Raw genomic sequence first — 27,779 nt, 5'->3', positions numbered from 1 at the left:
GTTATTTTTTCGAATTTCAAAATCGTACCTCGACAATTTATTTTGCAACCGTCGAGCTCTTCAACGATGCAGAGAACAGTTCTATTTTTCGATTCTACACCGTGGTTATCCCGTAACTTTTTAATCGCTACGCTCGAGTATAAAAATTAAACAAACGTTTCAATCTTTACGACCAGTTTTCTAAATATTTTCTCCACTAAATTTTCACGCATACTAGCTACGCTAAATATCGGAAAATAAATCGTGAAATTGGTTCGGCACGTTCGTCACTTTTGTTGCGATACGAATAAAACCAATCTACAACGATTCACTCTCAACCTTTTCTCCAGTTCGACCGTTGAACGTCCATTTCTTCGTTTGCGTTCGAGATTTCGATCTCGATAAAAGTTCCACGATCTTTCTACTATCGTTCTACCTTATTAACCGAATTCGCGCGTAGCGAAACAATCGCATTCGGTCGGTGGGTTCTCTCGCGAGTAGTCACGCTCGCGTAACGACCGAGGGGATCGTTAAGTCCTCGGAAATTGGTCGATTATAGCGGTGCACGTTGCGCGGAAGCGAAGACGGGATTCTTTTGTTGCGCGCGACGCCGCGGGACCACGTGGTCGCGCATAATTGAAGCGGACGCGTGGGCGGATCGGTAAATCTCGCTTTTTACGACGGATCCATGGGGTTTATTGTCGTGTTCTGGTGCCCGGTGGATACGGGACCTGATAGATAGTCAGGTTGCCCCGACGATGATTACGTTTCTCGATATCGGAGATTTATCGTCGCGCGTAGGAACCGGAGGCCAACCGCGCCGCTTTTCCATTCCGATTATTATTCGACGCTGTTGAAACCGCCGTCTTTATACGTACAACGCGAGTCGATGGGAAACGGGCGAACGTGATCGCGAGCTGTACTCCGTGTCGTTTCCGTTGTCGTTTCGAGAACTCGAGCGGAATTTTCTCTTCTTTTTTTTCCACGGAAAGAGATCCAATCGACGGAAAAGCAAGAAATCGAAAAGAAAGAATCTTTCTACCTTTGGTATTCTTTTTCTTTTGTATTCATTTGATAGCGAACGAGTTTCTTTTTTCTCGTGTCAGCTAACAACGATACGATGGTAAAGGTACGTCGTTGCTGGAAGAAATATTGCCGACGATCTTGAAAGCTCGAGAAAGAAACGACACGGGGAGATTTCAACGCGTTGATTACTCTTCCAAAAATCTCTTTCAACGAACGTAAGGTAAACACAGATGGTATTACGTTCGGAATTGTTTCCCGTGTCGTCGAAACTCCAAATTATTCGTGCGTTCTGTTTTCGGTGGCTCGTTCCAAAGTATATTATCCGTTTGTTCAAATACTGGAATGCTTCCCTCTTCGTTGAAAGACCGGAAACGAAAGCACGGAAGCGAAAGGATTCGCGAAGACGAAAACGCTTTTTCCGCGTTTCGGTGGAATGTGACGCGCGCGAGCCTCTGTATTACGATTTCTATATTCTTCGAGGCGTAAGCGGGTATTCGCTCTCGCTTTCGTTTCGAGGGCCGTTCACGGGAGAAGTATCAGACCGACGAGGGTTAAAGTTTTTCGAAGAGCAGCCCGATGTAAAATTTTAATCCACCCCTGTGGCCGTGCACCCCAGCCGCGGTCGATGCTAGACGTTCCCCTCGCCCCTCGACCCTCGGCGAGCTCCCACCCTAAGAAGTTGCAAAACGGCAAACAAAGAATATTAGCGCGATTATCGAAGGTCCCGCGGTCTACCCGCGACTGGTATTTCGTTTTTCTCACCCGAAAGGAAATACGGACGTCTCTTCGATTCCTTCCGCGAGCTAACGACCGAAAAGAAACGACATTTTTCTCGCTTCCCCGCTCGACACCCTTCGAGAATTTTCACGGAACTTTTCCACCGACCGGAAAAAATAAAAGTGAATGTTATCGATAAATCGTCGGAAACATGCTCGGTAGATTGATCAGTAAACGGAATACTCGTCTAGAGAATCTCCAAGTTACTTGTTTCGATTGATTCGTCGAGTCTGTCGAAGGTCAAATTTGTTTAAACGTCGTTACGCGTAAACGTGTATCTCGTAATGAAGGTATTATATTTAAGATCTTGACCGAAGATCCGATTAAATTTCCAGCCGTGTCAATGGATAACAATCGTCTCTTGTAATTCTTTGGATTTTCCGATATAACAGTACTGTTCAATGCAGTACTGTACAATAAGTTTCATCGAACGACAAAACTTATCGGAACAACCTGTTACATTAGTTGCTGGTACCAATCTGATAAAAATGCTTCGAATAAACCTTGAAAGGAATTGATTTACACCCGAGAAACAAACTGTTGCCCTATCTGTTCCAATAAAGAAGATTATTAAATCAAGTCCTTATTCGTAGCGCGCTTAAACCGCACTCGTTCCCTCGTCGAGTATCGCGAGACGTTCGTGTCTCCGTTAATTCGAATTTACGTAGCGAGCCTCGAACGAATAATTTTGACGAACGGGTTCTGGATAAGCTCTCTTTTATCGCGAAGAGAAGAAAGAGAGAGAGAGAGAGAGAGAGAGTAAAGAAAACGCTAGGAGAAAGAAAAAGAAAAGAAAAGACGAAATAACGAAAGGCTGACCGACGAGGCTCGAATGAAAGTCGCGCCGGCGTCGAGTTCCTTCGCGGGAATTAACGGAGATTAATGAGACGAACGGTTGCGAAACAGCCGTTCAATGGAAACGTCGTCCCGTCGTCGCGTGGAATTTTCTTTATTCGTCGGATAACCCGTGGCGCCATTTATCAACGACGATTAATAATTAAGGGAGAACCGAGGACGACTTTCAACAATTACACAACTCTGGAGAGACGCTCCGCGGACTGCAGAGGCGTGCAATGCGGATAACGCGTCAACGTGATTAATCGATAAGGCGCTGCAACGTTTTCTTCGACGATTTATGCCACTTACGGGGAATTGATCGATTCCACCTGATGAGGGGTGATTAATGACGCTAATGAAAGGCTGTGTGCACGGTTTCCCGACTTTTTGCGGAATAATATTTAATAACGCCCGTTACTTGTCGCCGCGGTCCCATCAATCAGGGAGCCCGATATTTTCTGCGCGTGCGCGCGCGTACCGCGAAAATTGACTACGGAATCGTCTTAATTGGCCGACGCGAAAATGGTACAGACGTTCAACAATGATAGATTGCGTTTCGCGAGAGCGTTCCTACTCCAAGCGAGTTCAGCTCGCGCGAAAATTCTCGCGCGTAAGAGCAGTCGCGCGCGTGCGACCACGAAGCAATAATATCGCGTCGATGATATTGCATCCAAGCGATAACATTGGGAAACGGTGGTTCGCACGTAGGCTTAATGTTTACCGAGATAACATTTTCAAGTTTTTCTCCTCGCTGGATAAACACCTGCGGTGTACGGCGCGTAACTGTTGTCACGATTTTTCAGTCAATTGTAATCCGACGAAAAATGTGCGTCGAAGAATTTTTCTCTTCGATAAAAAGTTGAAAGTTTCGAATCGGACAAATATTTTTGGGAATTGTTCGTAGAATGTCCTTCTGGACAAAGAGATCGCTGTGAGTCAAGTTCTTAAATGGGGCAAATATTTGAAAAAAATGTCTTTTTCGATCAATGTCAAGGTCACTGCCTTCTTTAAACGGCAATATATATTTTTGACTTCGATAGTGTCGTAGTTAATGTCAAGGCAGTTCGACGATCTGGTATACCATGACCTTTAAACGATCTTGAATTTACGAACGCGGGGGTCAGTCGAGGATATCGTGGAAAGTTAATTCGTTTGCATCGAATTACGCGTACGCGTATGAAAATATTTTCGAAATATGCAACAACTTTCTATAATTCGAGTATTTATTGCAATCGAATCCGTAAAGATACCACGACGTAGCACAGATCATTTTGATGTCTGTATCATTCTTGGATAAATATTAATGCCAATGTTCGATCGTACGGAATAATATTACACCGTGTGTGGATAGCTTAAAGACCTGCATTTAACGCTAAAAACGAAATCGAACCTTCGAGTCGCAATCACGAAGATAAAATTTCCCTTATTTTATTTCAGTCCCACCATCCATAAAGTTTCATTGGCTACACCTGTTTTGTTTGCTACATCAATATTATCGAAAATGTTCGAACTTTCTCACCGATACAAATTATATAAAATCTTTCGAATATTCGATATTCGTGCATATTTCTTTCGAATGTAACCTTTCGTTAATTTGCCAGAAACTTCACCTTTCGATCTCGACTCTTGGTTTTCCTCCTCGGATCTTGATCAGAGGAGGAACGAAGTCGCATCAACTGGTCGGATTTATGTAACGTTTGGAAGATAACGAAGCACTTGAATAATTAATTACATCGTTGCGTAATATCCGATTGGTCGGTAAGCTGAATGTTCGTAAATGGTAGAAATGTCGATTGGAATCCTCCGACAACCGACCTGTAGAAAATTTCACAAATTGTAAAAAGGTACGACGAAAGGGAAGGAAAACCGGTAGAAATTTTTGTCTAACTTTCAACCACGCGAGACCAAATTACAAATTCATCGTTCCACGTTTTCTCCAATAAGACTCTCGAAGAAAATCTTCGTTTCGGATTTTCGATTTCTCGTCTCTAAGAAAGAAAAAAAAAAAAAATGTATTCCTCTTTACGTAGCAACGCGAATCGCTGCTCGTGCAAACCGAGCTCGTTAAACGTCGAAAGTAACACGAGGAACTTCTCCGTAGCACGGATCATCGACGCGTCGAATCACCGTCGATAATTAACCCCCGGGGATGAACCTGACGATAAAGATCACCGGGAGAGGGCTGTCACCTTGGAAGCGCGAAAAGTTCCCCGAACGTTTCTGGTCATCGTTCTCGTGGCGCTTAATCGATAATCGTTAAGGAATCTGACTGAAAGGAGGGTTCCACGGCTGGCACGAAAACCGCGTCTACGTAGGTGGCTCCCGCGGGAACGAATGACTGATGAGGATTCGTCCCAATCCTCCGAAACCCCCCTCCGGTACACCGGCGAGGACTACGGGCCACGAGCAATTCTAAGATTCACTTTACGGAGACATCCGAGATAAATTGCGGCCGCATGCAAATATCCGCGATACGTCAACGCCACGTAGTCGGCTCGTTATGCACGTGTTGCGTGAAACCCGTGTGCTCGGGCCCGCCTGTTATCGTTGTCCATTGTTATCGCGAAGAAACGCCGCGCTGATAGGACGAGGCGAGACGCCGCGCCGCGCCGGTAACGAACAAGTGGTTCGTGTAACCGAAAAATTGGGATTCGTGGGGCAGGATTCCGCCCGTTCCGCGGTTTCCCATCCGACCGGATAGCACCATCGAAATTGACGGAAAAACCTCGAGGGAAAATTTAGGCGCGGAGACTACGTTTCCAACGGGGGTAGAAATACCGAGTTCGAGTTATCGGGAACGAATTATCGAGAATGTCTGGAAAACTTTACGGTGGGGGAAAAATTTAACTCGGAGTGTTCGCGATTGGAGAATATCTAGAAAAGTTAACGGTGGGGGAAAAATTAAATTTGGAGTGTTCGCGATTGGAGAATACCTAGAAAAGTTAACGGTGAGGGGAAAATTAAACTTGGAACGTTTGCGATTGGAGAATACCTAGGAAACTTAACGATGGGCAAACAAATTAATCTTGGAAAATTTGCGTGATTTTTGACAGTGTTGGTATCCACGGGCGGTAAAATTCTGCGTAAATACGGTAGAGATTCGTGAAATTAATACGCACGAGTGCACTCCCTTTCCCGAGAAACACAATCGTGGGAACGGAAGGACGTGGTGGGGGTAGCTGTTCGGTGACCTTGCGCGGCCGATTCGTTGCGCTCCGACTCGAAGTGATTCGAGAATAGTGGCGTTTCTGGAGCGTAAAACAGGGTACTGTGGGAGCGACGTACACTTGGAAATTCCAAGCGTAGATATTCGTGCACGGATGTCAAAAGTTTACAGTCCTCGTTATTAAACGCAATAATATCTCGTCGTTAAGCCTTGAAAATGTACTCCACGTTCTATCGAGAACTAGCATCGAAAATGATCCATCCAACCCCGTGTACGCGTTAATTATACGTACAATCGCTTATCGTTTAGAATCGTGTTATTCGCGAGCTACGATCGGTTCTCGTTATTAAAACTCCGTGTCGTAATGCCGTCTAGTCGATATCGCTAAAAATACGTACCAAGTGGTACAAAAAATCTCATTCGCGTCGCAAATCATCAGACCTAACCCCCCTGGACGCATTAATTATTCGCAAGTCGGTGATCGTTCGCGTCGCGTTACTCGCGAGCTACGATCGTCGCGCGGAGTAGCCCCGTGGTCCTCGTTATTAAACGTCCGTGTCGTAATGCTGTCTCATCGATATCGCTTAAAACCACGCTCCGCGTTCCATCGAAGAATTTCATTCGCGTTTGCAAATCACCTGTCCAATCCCCTTTGTTTCCCGGCTCTGTAAAATTGTTTTCTTCGGGCTCGCGTTGTACGCGCGGAACCGAACTGACAGCTCCGAAAACGTGGACGAACGTCCCTCGAAAGGGTTGCCGTAATGAATAATTCCGCGTTACTACGCGCGCGCCGCGCCGTCTTCTCGAATACCAGCGAAGCGGAGGTCTTTGTCAGCGAGCGATGCAAATCGCGCGGCCACGGTGTACATGTACATGTACACGTATATCACGGTTGCACCCCGTTTTATTCGTGATTTTAACATTCTCCGTGGGGCGGATCCGCGAATACGCGGGTAACATCCGGTTTACGCCCCCGCGGCACCGGCCCCGCGGTGTAATAATGATTATCCTGTCGTCCTGCGCATTAAAGTTACGACTTCCCTTCGCCCGGCAGCGACTTTGCTCGCGAGTAGAGCCGTCCCGGCGGGACCACGGGACTCATTAACGGAAGATGAATTCATTTCTTCGATGATGTACGAGGCCTCCATCTGTTTCGATCAGGAAATTTAACGCGTTGCCGCGTGACGGATGAGCGCGCATTGATCACGCACGTGCGTGCGCGTACACATCGCGCCCAGGCACCGTGTTTATCGCTACACCGGAACAACCTTACGGTAATTTACAATATTTCGTTTCTTTACCACGGCTGTCTCGCGACAGCTTTTGCAAGGATACTTGCAAAATAGACTCACCACACCCAGGTGCAACACACGGTAGTACACCTCTTTGCGAGTCAATTTCAATTTGTTTGTACAACTCGGAACGAGCGCGAGGCAGTTCCACCGCTTCTTCGATCTCTCGGTTTTGCATATCCGTACCTACAGTATCGCCGCATCGAATATCGGGCTTCTCATCTGCTCGCAAGAGAAATACTCGAATCGGCTTCTGGTAGCGAAACGTCTACCGGTTCTGTTCTTTCATCGCGAACGAGGAACGATTGGATCGTTGGGCGTCGATTTTAAATCGACCCTTCCCCGTCGAAGTTTAATTCGAGCGTGGTTTTTTTTTCAACGTTGTAGAAAACGAAATGTCGTCGCGTCGAAGGTAAGACGTGTGACGTACAAATTGGAGCGAAACCGGAGTCGACGAGTTTTGTTTCCGAGAGCCATTCGTTCGATGCGCAAAAACGAAAGGACGGGTAAATTTTGCAAATTCTGTTCGGTAGATTTCCCCGTCTCGTGTAATAACTCGTTATCGAACGCGATATTAAAAATTACCGGTAGCAGCCACATGTTTCCACGGCACGGTCGAGATAAAATGCGCGACCGAAGCCACTTTATGGCATTGTAAAAGGGAATTGCCGAAGAATCGTTATTAATCGTTGCATCGCGCCACAATTATTATTGCACGCGGCGTATAAATCGCGATTGCTCGCGAATGAACGCAGTTAAATGATAATTATTATTGCCGTCTGCCGTATTACAAAATACGCTCGCGAACAAAACGATCGGGAACGCGCCTCGCCTCGCCTCGCTTCGCCCCGCTTCGTCCCGCTTCGCCCAGCCTCGCCTCGAAGCCGCTGCGTATGCGCAACAATATTTTGATTATCGATTATTTCATTACGCGGCAATTGTCGAAGATCCATTGAATCCAACGTCGCCCTCGACCAACCTTTTTATCGATAATTTCCTTCGCACAAAGAACGAATCTCGTCGTCCGTAAACTCGATTCAACCTGGCGTGCACGTCGATCCGCGAATTTTTCACGCGCCATCGTTATCCAAACACAACCGGGGCCGCGCCTCGATTTCACTTCTATTTGCTTTTAATATAATTTCCCGCGATTCGCGGCCGACCGTAAATAAACCTGTCAATCCGCGAAGCGAACGGGACGCGTGCAATAAACGAGAACCGATTGGAACAACGATCGTTCACGGCGAACGGTCTCCAAATCCACCTCCCCGAAACCCGGCCAAAATGTGTAATTACGAAATTCCTCGAATAAACACGATTATGACCGACCGTGACACTGGATATACGGGTCCTCGTTCGACCGATCGTATTTCGTGTTTTCCGATACACGGTTTGCGCATCGAGCACGAGCCAAAAAATTAATAACGATGGCTGCGATTCAACCGAAGATTACTTATGGACAAATGTGTCTCGTAATTTTTTGCAGAAAAGGACAGATCGAAATTCAATTTTCCGATACGTGAATGAATCGAGAGAATCAAGATCGAGGTTTACGAGCCGTTATCGAAACTCTGCAAGTTTATTGCACGTGCTGGATAATTGTTCCGAAGAGGACTCGAACGTCGACGAATATTCGACTCTTGACGACGTTGAATCTTAATTTTTCCGAAGATTCGAGACTCGAAAACCGGGCCGTAAACATCGAACATTAAAAAAAAAAAAATTCGAACGGTGCTCAACGCTCGGTACATTCGAGGAAAAAATGCTCCTCCGTTGGTAATTAAATACGCGTTCGCAACGTAGCGAGATCGATCGCTGGAAAGTTACCCCACGGTGTTTCGGTAAATCTGTTCCCGCGTTGCGACGCTCGAGCCGCGCCGCCGCCTATGATCGGCGGCCATAAACGGTAACGGCGGACAATCTGGAACGGTAATTGACCTAGCCCAACTCTCATTTACGGAGACAATTTTCACGGTAAGCACGTAACGATAGATCAGAGCAATGACCAACGTCGCCGTACCGTGGAACGGACAACGTTGCCCGAACCCGGTCCAGCCCAGCCCGCGTATTAAACGTCCGGGAACGTTTCCACGCCCGTCTGTGTACGTACGTGAGTGCGCGTTGGTGAGTGTCGCGCGACGGTGTGGATGCGTGGCGCCGTCGCGACGCCCGGTTTTCCACTCCGAAAAGTCCAGAAGCCGTGCGACGACGAGGACGAGCGTCGCGGTACGTGGTTAGGTTCTTTAACCTTTGCGGTGGGAACCTTTATTGGAAGCAAATTGCCAACGACCATTCGCTGGGCGAGGGGATCTGGGGGTAGGTGTGGTGAATCGGTCGCCGGATGAAACTTATCGATCCTCGCGAAACGAGCGCGACGTAACGGCCGATTTTACGTTCAATAAAGATTAGAACGCCTGTCGGTTACGCCGCTGCTCCGATTTTCCTCCCGCGCTCAGGGAAAACGAAACGACGTAACTTCGTCGCGGTTAGGGTTGCTCGATCGTGCGTGCCACCGTTAGCGACCGGGGCTGATCTCAACGCGAACGATGGCGTTCGATTCGGTGCGTTGTCGCGACTAGCGGTGCGTATCGTTGCTACTTTTCCGTTCGGTTCTCGCGAACGAAGATCGATCTCTGGTGGACGCCGAGGAGGGACACGAGGAACGTGCGCTCGAGAACGATCGACGCAGTCCGAAGACTCAACGGTTTGTTTGGAACCGTGGTCTCGATCCGGTTTAACGTTTGAAAGTGTACGTTTTAATTAGGTTTCAACGAGAGTTCCACATTTGATAGTTATCGTTGGACGAAGACGAGGAAAATCCAAGATGTTACGAGATACTTTTGTCTACGATCCGTCAAAGATCGCGACCTGTGGAAGTATCCGCGACCATCACCGGATTATCGACCCGGAGTAACCAATCTTCTCGCGGTACTCGAGTCATCGAGTACACAGGTCTCTCGACGGGGTTTCCCGAACTTGCAAGAATGTTTACTCTTTGGTCGTCTCCGTCGTTTGACCCAATTCCACGGGGAACAAGACCCGAAAGGCGAAAGATCCGCTCGATTCGATGCTCCCCGCGTCGCTGACTTTCGTTTGTCCGATTACGATCGCGTGGATTTTGCTCGCTCGGTGCGTTCGACGAACGAACTCGTAAACGCGTACCCTACCGAGAACCGAGCCGAAAACAATGTCAGGAATTTGTCCACGCGCGATCGTCGCGTCCCGTGATCCGCCCCCGGTGAGAACCAACCGCGACGATAAGCCCGGAATAAAAACTTCTGCACCGTGAAAATCAATCGCACGGAAGAGAAAAATATACGGGGAAAGCGGCGATCGAGCGGATCGAGGACGTTTTCCATTAACAGGGGATTTATATTCGCCGGGATGGATCGGGTGTCGAAGACCACGGTCCACGTGTACCGGGACGTCTCTCCTACCCACCTCGTAACGTATAAGGACCCGAAGCGTTTAGTACACGCGATCCGACCGTCGCTCGCGTAAATCACCCCGATAGGGAAGCGCGTCGCCTAGATTCTGACCAGAAACCAGGAAAACCGGACGACAAAACGGCAGTTCGCGCCGGGACCGAGCCATTCAATTAAGTTTATCTCCGGCCCTTAAGGACCACCGCCCACGTCCGCGTACATATATCGTTTCCCGGCCGAATCTTGCAACCCGACCACGTACCGACCCTCGTCTTGTCAGCCGTATCTGCACTCTCGGGGACACGTACGCACGCCCGAACGCAAAACTCCAACCGACTGCACCGGAACAGTTGTTCCTCGCCACGATCGGCCGAACTTCTGGACACGCGCGCGCTACTTCTTTTCTTTAACTCGGCGAGCGTCTAGACTTACTTTCGATCGCGTCGCGGGGGGGCTTTGGATCAACTCGCGACCGTAAGTAGAGTTCGATGTTACGAGTTTCACGGGAGAAACTATACCACCGAACACCGTACCTACGTATTTCCCAAACTTCGACGCGAGACACGGTGATCTTTTCGTCGATGTTTCGACGATACGCGTTTACGACCATGCCGCGAAACGAGAAGACAGCGTATCGGGATATCCTTCGAGACTGTTTACCGGACGACTCCGTGGACGACCGAGTTCGCGAGGAAAAGGTCGGGACGAGTGGATGTTCTTGGTTCGTTTCTCTTGTGGGAAAATTCCTAGCGATTTATGTATCGCGATCTGGGAATTTTTTTGCGAGGTTCGACGAAACTGTGGAAACCTACGACTAAGGATCGATAATTATCGGATAGGAAGTATGAATTTTACAGTAGTAGATATCCGTCGTACTGGTACAAATTTTCTCTTCTTTTCGTTAAAATTTTTTTAAACATTTATGGAGACGTGGATATTTTATGGAAACTTTCGAAGAACTCTGGAAATATACGTCCCGTTTGTATCGATCATTTTTATTTCCATCGAGCGTCCAATTAGATATCCGCCTTATCGATACAAATTTTCTGTTCTTTTCGTTAAAATTGTTTTAAAGATAGATTTATCGAGACGTGGACATTTTATAGAAACTTTCGAAGAACTCTGGAAATACACGTCTCGTTTGTATCGATCATTTTTATTTCCTTGGAGCCTCCGGGGGAATATTCGTCGTAGGAAACGATTTTTTACGAACCACGTTCGAGCACGTTGAATGCTTTCTCCTCGCGCTTATAACTCTAGCGTGTTTCGGTGCAAACGGTTACGAATCTTATCTATCCCCCATTCGATACAGCCAGTTCCTTCCTTTCCATTTCTCCGGTCCATTTCACCGTTCGTAAGTTCATTTTTCCGTGATATCGTCCCGGTCGTGCGTAAAATGGCCATTGGGCTTCGCTCGAATTTCGAGCTTGTCCATAAACTCGCTTTAAAGCACGAAAGTAGGGGCCAGTAGCTTCGGATAAGGGAAATTCCCTCCAAAGTGGTGACCCACTTTTCGCGGATATCTACAATCTCTCTCTCTGGAGAGAGTAGACTTTTTCGGTTGATTGCGATCTGCGCGTACGGAGCCAGGAAATGGTGCAAATTTAACTTTGTTGTCGGGAAGTTTATCAGAAATGGTTCGCCATTGTGTCGAATGAAAAATGTTCTACGACGTTTTTCTGCGTCGTAACGTGGTTTTCGGAATCCTCGGCTCGATGGTATTAGGCGAGTTACGAAGAAGATTCTTTACGTTCGTCGATATCCAGAAACGCGGACGCCTCGAACTCGTTGTTTTTCTCGGAAAATATTTCCCTCGCAAAACATTCCATCGCCGTTGTATACGTTCCGAAATGGACACAATTTTTATCCGGACGAAAGGGAGCAACCGATACGAGATAAACAACTTTTTGTCCGTTTCGCGCCGAATAAAAATTAGAACAGTTTTATGCGTTGCCTTTTATTCGGGTAAACTGTTATCCGTCTCTACATTGAATCTAGGAAACGCTACTTTTGCGAAACTTCCGTTAATCGATCGATCCGATACTCTTTCTCTCGTAAAATATTCAAATCCGTTCGAAATTTATATTTCCAAGCCTCCACCGATTTCTCGAATTCTGTTACGATCGTAAATCGTAAGAAAATTAACCGCGAGATTGTTAAAATTAGTGCCGGTCGTAAAATTACTCGACACTTTTTACATTTTTCTTACTCGTCTTGAAAATTAAATTTTTCAAAGTTTCACAATTTTTTCTAACCACGAGCCATTGTACGTGCTCTAAAAATTTCTTTTCGCTACAGGACCACCTAATTTATCTCATTCAACTCACGTGGAAAAGTTCCATAAAAAAAAAATGAAACAACCACGTAAGTCGAGTACTTGGAAAACATGTAGCACGATAATATTTATCCAAGTTAAATTTGTCAAAGTTCCACAATTTTTTCCATTATCAAACCGTAACAACTACCCCAAAGATTCTTTTTCTCCATCGACGATGTCCATATTCTCCGTTTGAAATTCCCTCGCATCCGGTCTCGAAGCATCGCGATCGACCCCGACAAAAATATATTTCGACGAGGATTTGTCCAAAGAATTGCTTCTATTGTTCAACGGTAAAGTCGAGTACTTGGAAAACATCTGGCGCGATAATATTTATCCGAGTTAAATTTCTCAAAATTCCACAATTTTTTCCAATCTCAAACCGTAACAACTACCCCAAAGATTCTTTTCTCCATCGACGCTGTCCATATTCTCCGTTTGAAATTCCCTCGCATCCGGTCTCGAAGCATCGCGATCGATCCCGAAAAATATATTTCGGCGAGGGTTTGTCTAAAAAATTGCTTCTATTGTTCAACGGCAAAGTTCAATGGAGGGAGGAAGCTCGGTTCTTTAGCCAGGACGGCGTCGACTCTCGGCGAAAGGCGAGTAGAACTCGGACAGGGAGCCAGTCTGCCGTGAAGGCGATTCCGGCTCTTCTTAAAACTCACCCTCCGCCCTTATACTTTCCCTTCCGTTCGGGAGGTCCCCCTTCGCTTCTCAGTTAGGTTAATGGAACGCATTGCCGCAAACGGCAGGAAAGTTAAGGCCGTTTCCGATTGCAAATGGACCGAAGGGAAATCACACTGGCGACGGTTCGACGAATTCCTCGACTGCTACGTGACACAGGTAGCCTAATCCATCTGGAGGAATTTTCGGGACCCGTACCGACTATTAACGACTATTCCTTGCCTTCGTTCTATCGGCTCTGTCGCCCGATTGGACGATTTATGGCAGTTTTATTCGTTACGACGGACAGGATTGAAAAACAAAGTAAAGAGAATTAAAGACGGAGCAAAGAATTCTGTTCTTCTCTCTCGTTCTATCGCGCACTACGAATATCTCTGGAAATTGTCGTTTGGTTCGTTAGGTAGCGATTCATCTCGCGTTGTCCGGATGCTGTGTCGATACCGTAACATCGAGTGGCTATCGTATTATCGATCGTGGAAAGGTGTAACAAAATGGAAAGAAACTAAGATTCTACCCTTTTGGATTATTCCTTTCTCGAGAAACAAGCGCACGAGAAAGAACCTTCCACGTAGAAAACAAAGGAACGATTGTGAAATGTTTCTTTTCCATTTTTCTTTTTACGCGCTTGCTCATTCCTCTCTGTAAATTGAAATTCTCTCTCCCGTACGTTCTCTTAACTTCTGCTCATTCTTACTCTATTTCTCCGTACATTTGTAATCTTCTTGGTTAAATTCGGACAGGAAAAGAGTCGACTGAACGAATTATGCTCTACGCGTCGCTGACCTTTCGTTTGCATTTTGACGCGCATTAGCGAGGAAAGACTATCCTTCTCGTGTACTGTACACGGAATCTCGTTAAAAGTGTTTCTCGGCGAGGTTACCGACGACTCGAAAACAAAAACCACGGAAACCGCAAGTAACGTTCGACGAGCTTTTTCGTTAGATTTTCAACGAGACGCGGGTTTCCGTTGGGAATGATCGCTCGAAAATGCGAAGCTGGGGCAAGGAACGCATCGATCTCTGCTCGTTGAAAAGTCGCAACGCGTCGTCGTCGAAAAGGAGCAACCGGGGAACTCAAAGGTAAAGCGCAACACGGTATTTATCTCGGAGTAAAGCATCGCGGGGCTGGGAAATGGCGGAAAGGGGAGCCGTGGCTGGAAACGAAAAGCGAAGACGAAGCTTTCACGTCGCGTCGGAATGAAATGCTCCTGGTTATTGCTTGTTTATTCCGTTGTTTTGCATGCCGCGACAGATAGCAAGGAATGCGTTTCTAACGCGGAGTGCACTTCGCGCTTCTTCCACGGCCGTCGAGCGAAGCGGAATCCTTTACAACGATCCTCTTTGTCTCTCTCGCGTTTCAGATTTTTCAGCCAGACGCGCGTTGCATACTTATCGAAACGGGTATTCCCCCTGCTTTTTTCTTCTCTCTCTCTCTCTCTCTTTCTCTCTTTCGTTGCCTCGCTCCTCGCGGATCTAACGTTTCTCAAGCCCCTCGCAGATAGAAGCAACGACTACCGGCAACTTTCGCCACCGATGTTCGCGCGTTATTCGGAACACCGAAACGAGTACTTTTGCTCGTTTGTCGAACCAACGGCGTCGTTTTGCGCTCGAGTCTAACCGTGTCCGCGTTCAATTCTCGACTTTTCACCGATTTTATCGTTTACGAATCGTCTCGAGCGACGCGTATGCGAGACCAGAGATAGACGATCTTTCATTCGAACGAGTGTTCCAGGGGAACACCGAATCGAGTATTTTCATTTTTGTATCGTTCCAGTCGCCTACCATTTGCGCTAAAATGTAACCGTATCCGTTGCGTACTAAATATCCACGAATTTTTCGAGACTTCATCGTTCGCGAATCATACGTCTCGAATTACAGATACGCGTTACCGAAAAATTGGGAAAATTTCATTCCGTCGAGTCAACGTACTGCGCTTTGTTTCGTTACTTCAAACTTTTATCTACGATCGAATCTATTCGGAGTACAGTACAAGTGTATTTCGACGCTTTCAATTTATTTCATCGATACGATTATCGTTACTCTTCACTTTCGACAAACCGTAGTTTCTTTCCAATCTCGATCTCCGATTCGAAAAATGAATTCACTCGACAATTTTCCGTTCATCTTCCCGCGTTTGTGTAAAATAACTGTTATCATCGCGGCCAATCGGAACGCGCGATTTGTTCCCCAGGGCGTTTGTTTAATCGCGTCCACCGTGGTTTTTCCCGCGCTCCTCGAGCGTCAATTTTTCATTTATTAACTCGTGTACTGTACACGGTGCTCGCAACGATGTTCAATTAACAGCGGTCGTTAACGCGGAATCTTCACGGCTTCTGTCGCGTAGTTGAAATTTATATCGATGTTCGCGCGTATTCCGTAGCTCCGTGGATTTTCTTTTCATTCGCCGGATTGTAGTATTTACGCGCCCGTGAACGCGAACGCGAACGCGAACGCGATTTAGAATTCTAATTAAACGGTTCAATTAACGCGACGCGTGCAGCCCGTTGGAACGCGGCGCACCGCGCCGGAATCGTAAAGATTTTTCACGAAATGACACTGGCTCCGCGCGAGTAACTGCCCGCGAAAGAAATCGCGCAGTTAAATACCAGCGAGTCGTTCTCGTCGCTGGTTCCGAATCGCGGATATTTGCATACGGTGGCTACTCGTGCTCGCCGAAATTACCGCGCGACTGCTTTATTTTTACCGTGGCTATCGTTTCGAAACGATACTTCGGAGAATTACAAGATTATGCGCAATTGGATTTTCTTCGTGGGAAAAGTTTGCGCGAAACTTCGTACGAGAAACGAACTCGAGTGGTTTCTTCGAACGAACGCTATACGGTTCTATTTTCTTTTTTTTTACATTTATTTATTCAAAGTCGCGTTCACCTGGATTATTCGTTCGTTTTTATTTCGTCTCGCGGGAAATGTAATTCCGTTTTCACGAAATTCGATTCAAATTTCTATCCTCGTCCGACGCGTAACGAATCGAAAGCTGTTCTTCTTTCGCTCGTTCGAAATCTTTTTCCAGATTTGTTTCGCACATCTCCGATACCAGTCGAGTTAATTAATACTTTCCAGTCTCGTTACTTTTGCGACGTAGAAATACGTTATCGACGATAATAAATATACGGGATGTAGCGGAATTACAGCCACAGATTACCCGACTGGACGATGTCCAACAACAAAATGTAAAAAGATAATTCTTTTGGAAATGAACGTTACGCTCCAACGTTCTAGTAATTTCGTCGATTTAAAAACCATTAACCTCTGGCTTTTACGCTCAAAATTATTTTCGGTTTCTGGGTGTTTTCCTGGGCGTTATTTTTAATCATCAATTTTTGTAACGTTCTCGTTCCACCCGTTTGTGAACAGAATTTACGGTATTGTTTTTCGCACCGGACAGTCAATTCTGTTAATAACATTTCTCGAATTCCGCAATTGCGAGTGATTCCTGAAAGTTTTACTCTTTTGTACACGAGTGTACGTGCGAGATAAGCGATATGTATAAAATACAACGACGATTGTTCGAAAGGGCGTAGTTGAAACGATGTGGCTAAACGTAACCTCGAAAATAGCACTAATCGTGCGATGCTCGCTCCCAATTAATGGCACGGTGAGGATAATTTTGCAACGCGGTTCCGAACGTAAATGATCGGTGTTCGCGTATACGCGTAGGAATTAGTTTTGAACCGTGGCGAGCGCGGAAGTCGCGATTAAAAGCCGCCACCCGGTATCATTATCGCCTCTGCAGATACCGTAAAGTGCACCTAGCATTAAGCCTGTAAAAGATTTTCGATGTTACTCATCTATCACACGAACCGGCGGTGTTATCTCGGATAAATGAACGGCCGGATACGATGATTTATGAAAATAACTGTAATTCGGAATGAAGAAAATTTTAACGCGCGGAACGAGAACCGCGCCGCGATGCGATAGCATCGTTGTATTTGCATTTTCCAGGGAATTCGCGCATTAGACCTTATCTCGGCGCGAACGAAAGTGTCCGGGACTCGTTTCAGTTAACGTTCTGGATGAAAGTACGACTATTAATATCGACGAATCGCGAATGGAACCGTTCGACTATATTACCCGACCACGGACTATATAAATTATTATCTCCGCGCGATATAAATTAATCGAACGAACCGCGTGTACGCGAATGTTTGAATACTTTTTGCAAACGATATTATACGTATATATTAATCGACCGTGGCTTCGAACCGTGAAATTTATCTACGGTAAAATGAACATTAGGCGCTACCTTTTTTTTACACGTGTATCTACGCGTTTTCTTATTTGCGATAGCTCGATACGGTTTAGTAGAGTTTCAACGAAAATAATTTTATCGCGATATTCTAATCGGTACTCTTTGACGTTAATTCCTCCAACGCGCAAGTCCGATTCGGTTCCATCACTCGTTGATACTTGTTTCTTTCGATAATTTACCCTCGATTCTCGTACGTAGTTACTTTATCCGCTGGTTTACATACCTTCGGCACGATCGGTTTATCTTAAGGTTTCTAACTCTACGCGAAGAGGATTATATTAACTCACGGTCGAAATCGTAACCGATATAATTTGATTATAGTTTAATTCGATTTAATGTCCGCGTAGAAGGGTGCACGAGAAACGCGACGACATCGTTGTTCGAAATACATCGATCTCTGCGTGCATTTTTCCAAAGAAAAAAAAAAGAAAGAAAAGAAAAAAAGTAATATCGTTGTTCGGGACGTATTCGTCGTTTTATTCCTCCGAGATGGTATTCCTCCCCAGGTAAGGTACTCGCGGTATTAATTAAATCCGATAACCCTAATAGGTATTTACCGCGGCTCGCGTGGGACCGATTCCATCAAGCGGGAGAGTTGCTAACGAAACGAAATTCTCCGCTGGAAACGGTGCACATAATTGGCAATACACCGTTGCATTAGCATTTCGCCAAGAATTCGCGCGAAACAATATCTGGCCCGTGGTACGACGTTTTCGTTAAGGGCTGCGCGCGTTTCGGTCCTGTCCTTCGTTTCAATTCACTTTCACGGGTGGTTAATTCGCGAAGAATGCGCTTTGTCTCGTTTCTCGTTCCGGCGGAATTTACAAAGTGCGTTGAATCGCTCTCGTTGGCCGTCTCCGTGGTCCATTATATTTCGACCAATGAATCGGCCTTGTCCGTTTCGAGCACGCGAAAATATTTGCGTTCTCCGACGAAACGAGTCGACGCGACCACCGCGACGTGGCGGAACAAAGAACTCCCCGTAAGTGAGGGTGGTTGGTAATTCAAGGCCGCGTTGCGTTTGTTCCAATCGTTAATTATACGAAATCGTGCTTCGACGATTCTGTCGTTAATGTTGCGCCCGGAAATTCCGCTTGCCGACGTTTCGACAGTGTTTCCGTATCTTTGAATTCGTTAACGGTGGAAAATGTTCGGGAAATGCTCGCGAAACGTTCGATTCCCAACGAACGAATATTCTGGTTCGATGAATATTGGAATTTACTCAAGGGGAATCTCGGACGAAGAAAATCGTCGAAGAAGAGTCGAGAGAACTGTCCAAGTGTTCGCACGGTCGATAATTATAGCGATAAATTTCAATGGAATTCGATAGCCGAAGTTGGCCAACCGAGGCTCGATTCTAACGTCGTTTCGTAATTGCTGTTCGACGATCGTTTTTAGAAGGGAATTTAAGGGGGAGGTGTATCGAACGAACGCTGATAGAGACACGCTGTTTAAAATAGATAAAGAGGCACCTACCGTCTTTATCGCTCGCGAAACTCGTCGATGAAGTAGTATAAAATACATTAAACGTTTTAATAATTCTCGATTCGGTGTCGATCTTGCGCGAGGTATTTTACATTTTTCCGCCTCGGTAATCGAAAAACGTGGGTTCTTGAGTATTTAAAGCGAGATGGTTCGAGTCGTTGTAAAATTTGCAATTCGAGAGGAACAAGATCGAGCGGATTTCGAATATTTTGCGAATGTACGTTTAATGGAAGCTTCGAAGATTCGAAATTACGATCGAATAACCCTTCCATCCGATCCGATCCCTTCCAATCTGCACCCTAGCCAACTTTATCTCGCAAGCCTTGTATTCATTACAAATAATAGGCTATTTCCTCGACAACCACTTCGAATACGGTACGCGTGTTGCTCGAGTGGCGTTAAAATAAGTTACGCGCGTTATGGCTCCTTCAACCCCTTCTCCGGCCAACCCTTTCTCCGAACTATCGAAAAAAGGGCCATATGGTGCGGAATGCAGTACGAGAACGATCAAAACAGAACCCTGACGAGATCGTACGATTTGTAAACGAAAAGGAAACGAGATGAGAACGATTTCGAAAAGACATCGCAAGAGGAGAGAAAGCGTTTCAATAATAATTCGAGAGATACGAAACGTTTTCGAAGTTCGATAGAAATTTCGGTAAAAAGTTAAGAAACTACTTCGAGTAGATTATTAAAGTTTTCGAAAAAATTTAAAAGTCACAAGTATTTAAGAAGCGACTCGAAATAACTCTGGAACAATTCTAACATCGTTGAAAATCGCTTGAAAATTATTCCCAGGATTTTTTAACCATGTTCCGGTATTGGAAGCTGCGCGAAAATTTAAATAACGTCGTTGGTGAAATTCTAGGGGAAGTTGCGGAAACTCTTTTATCGATGGTCACGAGGAGCCTTCTTTTAACTTTTCTTTCTTTTCCTCTCGGTGAACAGCGCTGCGAAGAAAAGTTGGCGACGAATCCTCGGGAAGGATAATCCGAGACGGGGCGTAAAAAATGAAATCTAATTGAAGCCAGCCTTTTGTGTACTCTCTTATCGCCGGAGAACGACTTTATAATCCTCGGAGCGGCACTCGACGAGGCAAAAATTTCATTTTTTTTTCAACCTGCCGGTGCCAGTGTCCATCGAATCGGACTTTCTTCGCGAAAATGTGCGGGATTTCGGTCGCTCGAAAGTGGATTACGTACGATGATTAAAATGTTTTCTCCGCAGTCTCGAAGGCTACGATACGGACGTATTTAAACTCCTAACGTAAATTTTATTAAGAGAGAAATTTCGTAGGAATTTCCGCGTCAATTTCACCGGTACGAAATTTCCGAAATTGAATTTCTTACGATTGAAATTTCAGCCGCTCCGACCGGAGTATCGCGGGTTAAATAGAAATTGTTGGGACAAAACGACGGAGTCTAGCTTCCACTCGACTACGTTCCGTGTGCCGAGATAAGAAACGAATCTCTCTAATTCGCGCGCTGATTTCCAATTTGGATGGAAATTCGGTAGATCCGATCTGCAAAAGTGGAGTCCGTGCGTGCCACCGAAAATTGTGCCGGTATTCGTGACCAAGAAAATCTCGAGCGAGCTCGCCGTTCTATCGACTTCCTTTATTCTTCCTTTATACGTTCCGGTTTCCCACTTTACAAACGAACAGAATCACCGCGACCATTTGCCCCTATCTTTTATCTTTCTTTAAGAAATTCGAAAAGTCGCGGGGCTTTGGAACAGATTAAATAGAAACGAAAGCCTTGATATCTTCAACTTTCAAAGTTCAAAATATATTTTAATCTTCCCGTAAAGAAACTTTAAATTTCAAATTTCAAACTTACCCGACAGAACGACGTTGTCTCAGTTTGTAAAATTCCGTTTCGAGGAGAACGCGTTCCGAATTGGAAATCGCGAACGCCGTTGCATCTTCGTTAACGTTACGAATTTTCGAACGGTACTCTTAATACGTTGAATTTCGAGAAAATGTAAAAACCAAAAAAAAAAAAAGAATCAATTTTTCAAAAGCGTGGAAGAGTTCAGCGCACAGCGTTCCCATTTTAATCGGCGGAGGGAAACGCGGAATTCCTCCGCGCGCGGCTATCCATCTCGGCGCGTTTTCAATTCGATCGAAGTCGCGGCAATCAATCCCGTCGTGCTCGCGGAATCGCTCAAGCTCGATTCATCGCGGGCTCCATCGATGGGGAATAAATAATTTTAACGCGCAACGAGTCGGTGTATCGGTCGAGGCGGCGGCGTACAAACGGCGCATAAATCATGCGAGATTACAACGGTAGTGTATTTCCCGTTTTTCCACTCTTTTGCCCGCGGTTGTTTTTGTCGCGATACTTTATAGGCCGAAGCGAACGGAGGGCGGCGGAAAAGAGGCCGGGGCACGTCAGACACGGACCAACAACCAGCCTGTCGTAGATCATTCTTTCTCCCGTGGCGCGCGATTCTCGCCCACTATTTCCAATGTGCTCCTCCAACGGCACCGAAACAGATTAAAATGGAATAAACAGGATTATCCGGTATGTCTCGTCGCCGCGGTGAATTTATGCCTCCTCGTGGGATCCTCGCGTTCTCCACGCGAAAATTCAGCCGCCGGATCATTTTTCTTTCATTGGGATTTGCGGTCTCGGTGTTCTTTCAACTGGAGAGATATAGGCGATTTTTATTCCTTGAGAACTCCATTCGAACTTATTGTACCGGATAAATTTATTCGAGACGAACGCTTTGTGGTGATAATTAACGATTGGAGAAATATAGCCAATTCTTATTTCTCAAGAACTCTGTTCGAACTTATTTTACTGGATAAATTTATTCGAGACGGACGCTTTCAGGTAATAGCTGATAATTGGAGAAATATAGGCAATTCTTGTTTCTTAAGAACTCTGTTGAATTTATTTTACTGGATAGATTTATTCGAGACGGATACTTTGCGGTAATAATTAACGATTGGAGAAATATAGAGATTTTTAATTTTTTTCTTCCGATCGAAGAAAGTATAAATGGTCAACTTATATTTTTGAAGAATTCTCTTACAGTTTGCGATATAATAGATTGTTATTCGACAGACACCAAATCGATGAAATTGTACACACAGAAGAGAAGGGTAAATAAATTGCCCCCGATGCTTCCACAAAAAGTTACCTCCTTAGTTCTATGAACAGTGTCTTGAGAACGTATAGTTGACGAGATAAATTCTATCGGAGATATTGCGACAGGTATCGTTGTCCAGTGCAATCTTAGCCGATAGATCGACGAAACACACAGATACGTCTCGATCTTTGTGTTTACATTAGAAGCGAGATTCGTCTTAAATCACGTAGACGCTAAACGTCTTATCCGCTTCGGTAAATCCTCGATCTTACTTCTTCTTCGAACAGTACAATGCCTTCGATCCATCGTCCAATATTACGTTAGACATCGGTACCTTTTCCTAGATCTTCGATAACATTTATCTCCTTAATTGCGCGCCAGACAATATTTACAGGACTTTTCTTTACACCGCGAATAACCTATCCCAACTCGTTCTCATCTACATGCTCCAAAGTGCCCCGTAATAAGGAGTCGAAACTGCGTACGGGCTATTAAAAAGTCATAAAAAATCGAATAACAAATTTACCTTGAAACACCGCACGTGCATTCCCATAGATCTCTATGAAACGCGAATTACGATCGTTCTACGATTATTAACACAAAAATTACCATCGATAAACGCATTCCTATTTTTATCAGATCGCACACGTATCTTCGTTAAATGACAAAAAGGGCAAATTAATTTACGACTACCGTTGGTACTCGTCTACATTGACAATTGTCCACGAATATTATAAAGACACCGTTAATGATCGAGTAATTTTAAAAACAATTTCGAAACGAATCGATCCTCACGACAGTTTCAACGTTGAGGTCCTACACTGGCTCAAATCGGGTCAAGAAGACCATTTTTCTTCCGACTGGCGGTGTATCGCGATATGGATTTCCCCGCGGCGGAGTTAAATGGTAAATACGCAGGTAATTCCCAGTCAACGAGTGTCCCCGATCGAAACAATACCTTTCACCGTAAAACGAACCGCACCGGTTGAGTATTCCTGGGGGCTCGGGCTTACCGTAGACACGAGAACCGTGTACTCGAACCGTATTATCTTATCGTTCCCCGGGCCCGATAACGAATGTCTCAATAAACGCGAAACACGGAAAGAACCGTGTAGCAGTCTCGCCGCGACATCAAAGTGGATTGTCTGCCGCGTTCCAATTTCAGTGAGATTCTCGCGCGTATCACGAGAGATTGCCGTTGGTGTTTCGTTCGAGCGTGGCGCGGATAATCCGACGGAGCGGCGCGAGATAATTCAACGGATTCCGCGAGACCGGGCCAGATAACCCAGACGAAAGCGATTACAGCCGCTGGTAGGCGCATCGTGGGCCGAAATGACATAACACGGAATAAATCACGGGAAAGGAGAGAAGCCCGCGGTGATTACGGTTAGGCGAACGCGGCCCATTGCTTCGGGTTTACGAGGGATCCTGTTATCCGATACGGAGCCGCGAGACGGCGTGTCAAATGCAACCGGGTCCGCGAACGGCTCCATTTTTCTTCGTCTTTGATGTCACCGGCGCTTTGTAGCCTCCGTAATTCCATCTTACGGCCATAATTAATCCCACGCCCACGAGACCGTGCTGCACCTCGCGACGAGTCAATTACCGTTGTCTGTGTTCGGTTTTCGAATCGCCATCGATTTCGGCAACGCGAGATCATTCGTCGCGATTCGTGGACATCGTTTCGTTGCAGTCGATGTGTTGGGTTGTTCGGAAAATTATTTCGTTCTCCAAAATGGAGAATGTACGATTTAATGAAATGTTTATGCGCTCTAAAAAAATCGTGTTTCATATTCACCGAAAAAAAAAACGAAATTACTTTTTGAAGAATGCAATAGTTTGGGTTAAGGTTGCAAAGTTGCGCTGGTCTTCGTATTTAACGTCTCGAGTACGAATGTTTCTTTCATTGCGAATACACGTTCATTCGAATACGAAGAATTTTTCGACGCGTGTAAAGAATGAATCGTTGAATGGGAATTGTTACTCGTATCGCTCACCTTGTTGATCTGTCGTTGAAGCTTGGTGATCGTCGCTCGATCGCGTTGCGCAGCAACCCGTTCCGCTTGTAACGCCTGCTCCAATTCCTGCACTCGTTCTTCCAGACTTTCCTGAAACAGCGAGCAATTCTCCGTCAACGAGTGTCTCAACGCGCCGACGAATTTTACCGGACGAAATACGATGGAAATAGGAAAAATAAATTCGAGAGTTCAACATTTCTGTAAACGTTAGACACGTGCTGGGTAATATTTACTTTCGATACAATTTTGAAACATCGACGCGACGAAGTATCCTGCGAACGAAATTAATAATCGTAACGTTGCGTATGCGTAAAAAATTCATTCGAGAATTGGTCGAAATTGCTCAGTCTCTCGTTTGAAAAAAAAAGAAACAAAAACATGCAATGTAAATTCATTCCCGAATATTAATCCATTTATCGAATAGTCTCGTTTATCATTGTTGAAAGTTATATTTGCGTTGCGAAAGAATTCGAGCCAGAAGTTCGAGATTATCGCGCGGTCGATAAGAAAATGAAACGTTAACATTTCCGACAACTAGCTGCTACTAAATCGATGCACGTTACAAGCGAAACGCCTTATGACCACATCGGTAATTGCTTCTCCTGCTCCTCGAAGTTCTCTGCGGCGAGGTTGGTGGATTTTGGCCAGAATCTACTGCCAGCTCGGTTTCCGTGCATTGTTACGGCAACTATGAAGCCGATTTATCAAAACGATTAACAGAGACATTTGGACGATGCCGTTGGTAAGGGGAAATGGTCGCAATTGATCTTCGAGGTTGACGAGTTCATCGTATCCGGTACACGAAGCTTCTATCTGGGTCGTTTCGTAAATGACGCGTTTTATACGAAACATCGTATTCATTTTTTTTTGTTTTCATCATCGATCGATAGATACCACTGTCCGTTGTCGATGAAAATATCATTGCGATTGTCAGAGTTCGCGCACACGTTGCAATTTTTTTTTGGCACGCGACGAGCTGATTTCTCATCCGGTGAAAAAAGTTTAGGACCGAGGAGGTTAAAATGTACGGTACGGACGCGAGGAGATTGCGTTTGGAGTTACGGCGGGTCCTTTTCGCTCGAGGGTAATCTACTCGGGCGCCGAAAAATGTGCGTATATCTATAGTGCAAGCGCTCGAGAAGAACGCTGGCGCCCGAACGAATAGAACCGTCGCAACTCCAGATACGCGATCTTCTCTTACGCGTACTGTATAATATATTTTCCGAAGAGGATCCAACGAAGGAAAGGTCGGGAATAAAATGTTAACCGGCTCGCGACGAGACAGTTTACGGTTCGAAACTACGCAGTTTGAACTTTGCAAGCTTCGGAAAAATGTTCTATCTTTATCGGGCTGCGCTCACGAGCGTGAATACCACTCGAACGCGTGGAAAAGTTTCATTGATTTTTGTCGCAATAAACATTCTACCTCCTTTCTCGAACGCGTTACTGGCTCTGCGATCTACTCACATTTTGCAGTTTTCGGAGACCTTTCGATCTGTTCCTACGGAACGATACTTTCCAATGCTTTTCGTTCGAAACGCTATCGATTTTTGAACAAACTTCGCGCAAGCGCAATACGCGCGAAAATAAATCGTGTACAAATTAAAGAAAAGGGTAACTTTTACCTTTTTAAATTACAAATTCCCCGAGAGGTTTCGAGCGATAGCAACTTCTCGGAGAATTTGTAATGTAAATCGAGATTTGCCGTCTCGGTGTTCCTCCAACTGGAGAAATATGGGCAATTTTTATTTTTCAAGAATTATATTCAAACTCGTGGTACCGGACAAGCGTTCCCGGGCAGATGCTTTGCGATTATAATAAGACCCTCGCGTTTTCTTCGCGAAAATTCACCCGCGGAATCATTTCTTTTTCTTTCACCGGGATTTGCGGGCTTGGTGTTCCTTCAACTGGAGAAATATGGGCAATTTTTATTTCTTTAGAATTATATTCAAACTTACAGTGCCGGGCAAATATATCGGGACAAATACTTTGCAATTATGATAAAACTCTCGCGTTTTCTACGCAAAAATTCAGCCGCGGAATAATCTTTTTCTTTCACCGGGATTTACGGTATCGGTGTTTTTTCAATTGGAGAAATATCGACAATTTGTATTTCTTTAGAATTATATTCAAACTTACACTGCTGGACAAACGTATCGGGACAAATACTTTGCAATTATAATAAGACCCTCGCATTTTCTTCGCGAAAATTCAGCCGCGGAATAATTTGTTTCTTTCAGCGGGATTTGCGGTCTCTTTCGACTCCTTATTTTTGAAGAATCGATGATTTCGATACTCGGGGTACTCTCGGCGTGAAAAAGCACGATTTCGTCGAGGCGTAAGCTCGCGGTAAGCCCGAGGTTCCTCAAGTTGAACGTAGTAATCTCGGCGAGCGGTCGGCCGACGCGGCGGTTCGATCCCGAATCGCGCATAGATCGGAAGCTTACCGTGGACCGTTTCTCAATTAACTTTCGCGCCCGCAAACGCAACGCAACGGGAAACTTTCCCTGTAACTTTCAGCAGGATATTCCCCCGTAATTCCTGTTGCTCGAGTTTTAAGCTGCCTTAACAGGGGCTTAAAGTTCCTCGAGAGATCACGCGGCACGTGTACTTAGAGATTACGCGAACGCGGATGGGCGATTCGGATTCCCGAAACCGAGAAATACGCGCCAGGTTCAACCGGTTACCTCCAGCAGTTTGCGCGCTTTTTCCTCGCGACTACGAACGTTTAAATGTTTCCCGTAACGCACGAATGTTCTCGACCGCGGTTAGTTTCTGGCCTTTTCTACGCCACGAAATTCTCGGCTACCGAAAAACCCACCGATCGTATAGCAAACTGTGGTAGCGCTCTTGTTCTAGGAACGTTCGAGTATCCTGTGCACGTGTTCTTTATCGAAATGTAGATTCTTTCGTGACCGTGAAAATTCATTATTGGAAGAATTTGGTACGAATAACGACACTAAACGATACGAGAGATTGTGCAACATCGCTTCAATTTTCGTCTCTTTTATCATCTTCCCAATTCTTCTTCCTTGTGGATGTATATATTTTGTATTTACAGAGAGTGCAACGGATCTTTAGAGATCTTTAGAGATCATCTTAAGAACGTAGGATCCGACATTTAGCGTCTAAATATCGCGGTACTTGCTGTATAAACAGTGATAAGTAAAATAAATAACAACAATTAATATACCGAGGAATAAAAATGGCACCATACCCTGAAAGAAACATTACCAGAATTAAAAATTTTCCAAGCGTTCGTGGGAACAAAGTTGTCATCCAGGTAAATTTTTTACGCGTCGTTCGTTGAACGATTATCGGTAACAGCGGCGAAACAAGCGAACATCGCGTTAAAATTATATTCGGATGCAAATCGATCGCGTTTCCCAGGAAGTCGGCAATTTCT

At 45.4% G+C, this 27,779-nt stretch overlaps 1 protein-coding gene across 11 annotated transcripts in view; it reads right to left on the bottom strand.

Moving 5' to 3' along the window:
* LOC143144771 (uncharacterized) overlaps nucleotides 1-27,779 on the bottom strand; it is a 460,353-nt gene that overhangs the window by 102,262 nt on the left and 330,312 nt on the right. For all 11 annotated transcript variants that reach the window (XR_012991512.1, XM_076307527.1, XM_076307530.1 and 8 more), the window contains one exon: nucleotides 24,353-24,463. Coding sequence is in view for 10 of the 11 variants with exons in the window: in XM_076307527.1 (XP_076163642.1) it covers nucleotides 24,353-24,463 (111 nt within the window). In the remaining variant the exon portion in view is untranslated. The remainder of the gene's footprint in view (nucleotides 1-24,352; nucleotides 24,464-27,779) is intronic.

This window comes from Ptiloglossa arizonensis, chromosome 3 (assembly GCF_051014685.1).
Source record: "Ptiloglossa arizonensis isolate GNS036 chromosome 3, iyPtiAriz1_principal, whole genome shotgun sequence".
In the NCBI taxonomy this organism is placed as follows: Eukaryota; Metazoa; Arthropoda; class Insecta; order Hymenoptera; family Colletidae; genus Ptiloglossa; species Ptiloglossa arizonensis.
Note: the sequence above shows the minus strand (reverse complement) of the source record. Positions and strands in the feature narration are given on the sequence as shown.